Source organism: Sinocyclocheilus grahami, unplaced genomic scaffold (assembly GCF_001515645.1).
Source record: "Sinocyclocheilus grahami isolate Dianchi unplaced genomic scaffold, SAMN03320097.WGS_v1.1 scaffold208.1, whole genome shotgun sequence".
NCBI classification, from domain to species: domain Eukaryota; kingdom Metazoa; phylum Chordata; class Actinopteri; order Cypriniformes; family Cyprinidae; genus Sinocyclocheilus; species Sinocyclocheilus grahami.
Window position 1 is genome coordinate 1,643,324 of NW_015505387.1, and position 3,745 is coordinate 1,647,068.

General features: G+C 39.2%; 1 protein-coding gene across 1 annotated transcript; it reads left to right on the top strand.

Annotated features, from left to right (window-relative positions):
- The first annotated feature begins 2,910 nt into the window (after positions 1–2,910).
- nppal (natriuretic peptide A-like) lies at positions 2,911–3,685 on the top strand. Its single transcript, XM_016286327.1, has 2 exons — positions 2,911–3,027; positions 3,105–3,685. The coding sequence occupies exons 1-2, from the start codon at positions 2,941–2,943 to the stop codon at positions 3,399–3,401; spliced, it is 384 nt and encodes a 127-aa protein (XP_016141813.1). The 5' UTR covers positions 2,911–2,940; the 3' UTR covers positions 3,402–3,685.
- Positions 3,686–3,745: the final 60 nt, after the last annotated feature.

The window sequence follows — 3,745 nt, forward strand, 5'->3', positions numbered from 1 at the left end:
TATTATATTATATTATATTATTATATTCCATTCAGTTCTATTCTATTCTATTTTAGTGTGTGTGCGTGCGTGTGCGCGCATTAAGGTTTTTCATTTGTAGTAAGTAAACTAAATTAAACTTGTAATAATTTGTAATTGTAATAATTGGACTAACAAAATGTTGTTTTATCATCAGTGAAAATTATACCTTCCTATTAAAGCAAATTTAGGTTAAATGAAGTTGTAAATAGCCAATAAATAAATAATCACACAAACAAATACATAAATAATATGGTCTTTATATTAAATAAGAAAATAAATAAAATATTATTTATTAATAAATCGCACATCTATCTATCTATCTATCTATCTATCTATCTATCTATCTATCAGAATGGGGTATTTCTGTTTTATGACCCCCAGGGTTCAAAACCTAGGTCAGATCACCATGACAAGTACTATCCGTCCTTAACAAGTCACATAATTTATGTTCTTAGCATGTTGCAAGTTAATAATAGCTAGATTTGATGTTAGGAGTTTGCTGAAATCAATAATTTACTTGTTTTGATCCTTTAGCTAAACTGCTTTTGTGAAGCGTGATCTCAAACATGCAGCGTGTGAGCAGCTAAAGCCTGTAAACATTTCCATTTGAGACTCATGGCAAAATTAAGGGAGGCAGAGGTAGAAACTTGAAGATAAATGCATCTCATCCTTCTAACAAGGCTGCTGGCTATACTCAGGTTTGGGTTGAACATCACGAGAGGCCTGGCTCAAACCAATAAAGGCCGGAGGCTGGTTTCCACCCAGCATGAGGAGGACAGGTGGCCAGGGCTTGACTGATGATCTCTTGCTAGCTTTCCACTGGAGCACAGTATGAAGGCAAACAGGGACTGATTAGCATTTTAGCGGCCATCGGCATCTAGAACAGCTATTAGGAAAACAGGTCGGAGGCCATCTGGAAGATATCGTTCCCTCTGCAAGCCTAATGACATGTGCCTATAAACATTTTAAAGACTAATTGTGATGTTGAAATGGCTTATGTTGGAATTAGACATTTTTGAAAAGGACAACAAAATAAAGTAATTGTAAATACTGAATTATTACGATTTTGCTGATCTTATTTTTTTGTAACACATTATGAATATGAAATCTTTAGCAAATAAATGACATTTGGAACAGACTGCAGTGCAGCCTGTCATTAAAATCTTAATTAGCCCCATTGGCTTCTCATCAGGGAAAGAGCAGTGCTCAGTGAACTGTGCTCGAAGTTTAGAGCTGCCCGAATGAAATATGAGAGAATATAATAAACGCAGCCAGCAGACAATGTGAAAGTAATGAGGGACAACGATGGGTTAAAGCTGAAGTGTGTCATTTCTGAGCCACTGAAAGCAAAATGTGAAAGCAATTCTTGTTTTCAAACAGGTTTCCCAAACTGTCTGCCATTGGTCGCATGGTCTCACCACAAACTCTCCCTATTGGCTGAGAGAGACAATGTTGCTATGCCAGTCCCAGAACCAAAGACGGTATTTTGATAGAGCCGCAAAGTCAGGTGTTTATACTTTTTGAGAAAATTAGAAAGCATTTTCTCATTGGCTGGAAAAATGTGATTGATTTCCATTGTAGTGAGATTTGTGTTGTACATTTTTTTTGTGGTTGGAGTTTTGGTCAATTATTTGGTATTATTTGGTAATACAGGTGGCCACAAAGCCTGTCATACATATGGGAAAATCAGCGTAAAACTTAGATTCTGTGGTTCTTTCTATTGTTTGAAGCTTTCTGAAGAGACTTTTCTTCTGTTTTGTTGGGTCATCTTTGTGTGTAAAGAAACGTTTGCATCACTACATAAAAATCCCACTGCTGTGCATTCACATCGCCTTGAGAACAAGCGAGGGATCTCTTTTGAGAAGACTTTCCCAGACTGTGAGTTAACCACACACTGCCTGCATGAAATCCATCAAACTGAACTGACAGACAATGGCTTTACCTCCTAAGGAAACTCAGGCTGGCTTCCAAGGCGTCATGGTGTCACCTCTAATGATCTAGAACAAATTCAACTACAATGATTATTTCTCTGTAGAAATGAAACAATTTGGGGGGGAATCAAAAATTACAGGACTGTGGGATGTCATATGTATATGAAGGATGCATCTATGCTGCCTTCAAAACCTTCGTATACTGCAGAGTTAATGAAACAGTCTCTTCTTAAGTCAAAATGAGGTTCTAGCTAGCCAGAGGGAGGTTTTGCTTCATGCCTCATTTTAAGAACAGGAAAACAGCCAGAAACTCACCGTGCCTTCAAAACAGTCCAACCGAGATGCGTAGACCAAAAAAAAGTTTCCCAAAAAGTAAAATACTAGAGAAAAAAAAATAAAAAAGTCTACACACTTCACCAAAAATCACAGATAAAAGTTTACTGAAAAAACAAGGCAAACGGTTCGGTCACATGTTGCCTTTTTCAATGCAGAGTGATTTTAAAAACATAAGTATTGTGAATGAAAAAATCCAAACACTTGGCAGCTTCTATCCAAGTAAAACATTCCAGTTCTTAATCTTAAGGTAACTTGCTTTGGCAATGTGTGTAAGCCTTGAACTAAATGCACAAAGTGTTGGATAAAATTCTGTACACTGATTTGGATAGAGCTTACTGTAAGAAACACTGGGATGAGACGAGTGCAAGAGCGCATGGAGGCTATGGACTGTATACCTCCATAATAAAACACGAGATGATGTTCTGCGCACTTGACATCTAATGCTTTGACAATTAGAAGGAGCCTCCTGCACGTCACCATTGTAATGGTCGGTCAACGAGGTGGGATCCTGATGAAAATGAAGAGCCCTCCCCGTAGGGTTTGCTCTTGCTTCCTGGCGAAATAAAAGCGCGCACCTGGACACGGTGCTTGGGTACGAGTGAGAGTCAAGACAGCCGCACACAGCCACCACATCCAGACCACTTCAGCAACGATGATCGCCAACAACATCTCTATTTTCTGCGTGTCTTCACTTCTACTTTTAAACTTGGTCGGTGCCAAACCAGTCACCAGCTTACAGGTGAGTCTTTCAGTCTTAGCTCACTCTTAAACGTTTATTAGACTCTGACTAATCACGCATGTATGCATATTTTATAGCAGAGTCTTAAGCAGTTGTTAGATGAAGAAGTGAACACGCCGTTTGTGGAGTCGGAGGAGTCGGTGATGGAGCAGAAAGATGCGAGATCCGAGAAGAGCGCGCTGGATGAGCAAATGTGGGATTCAGATGCGCGCAACTCAGCGCTGGCTGGAAAAGATAGCGCCATCGAGCGTCTTCTAGGCGACTTACTGTCCACTTCCAAGCGCTCCTGGAGTCGATTCAAGAAAGGCGGGCTGAGGAGCTGCTTTGGGGTCAGACTCGAAAGAATCGGGTCTTTTAGCGGACTCGGGTGTTAAGCGGAGGTTTGTTAGGAGATGCTGGCGAAATATAAACATGGAACATTGTGCAAACGCGTATTAGAAATAAAATAAGTCATGTCTTATTACTTCATGTCATGTCACTTCTTGCAGGTTGGGACTTTGAAATACTTGACACACTTTGACAGGCACATCTTCGATAAAAAAATTTAAAAAAAGAAATAAAAAGAAGAAGTGTTGACTGAAAGTTTACCGTAGATTTGTGTTCAGGTGATGCTGTATGTGTTGGCCATTATTTATTTAAGCTGTAGACATGTAAATAGTTTGTATTTGAAGATTCCATGACTGCTGCTTTGTACCGTTGCATCTATTTATTTATTTAT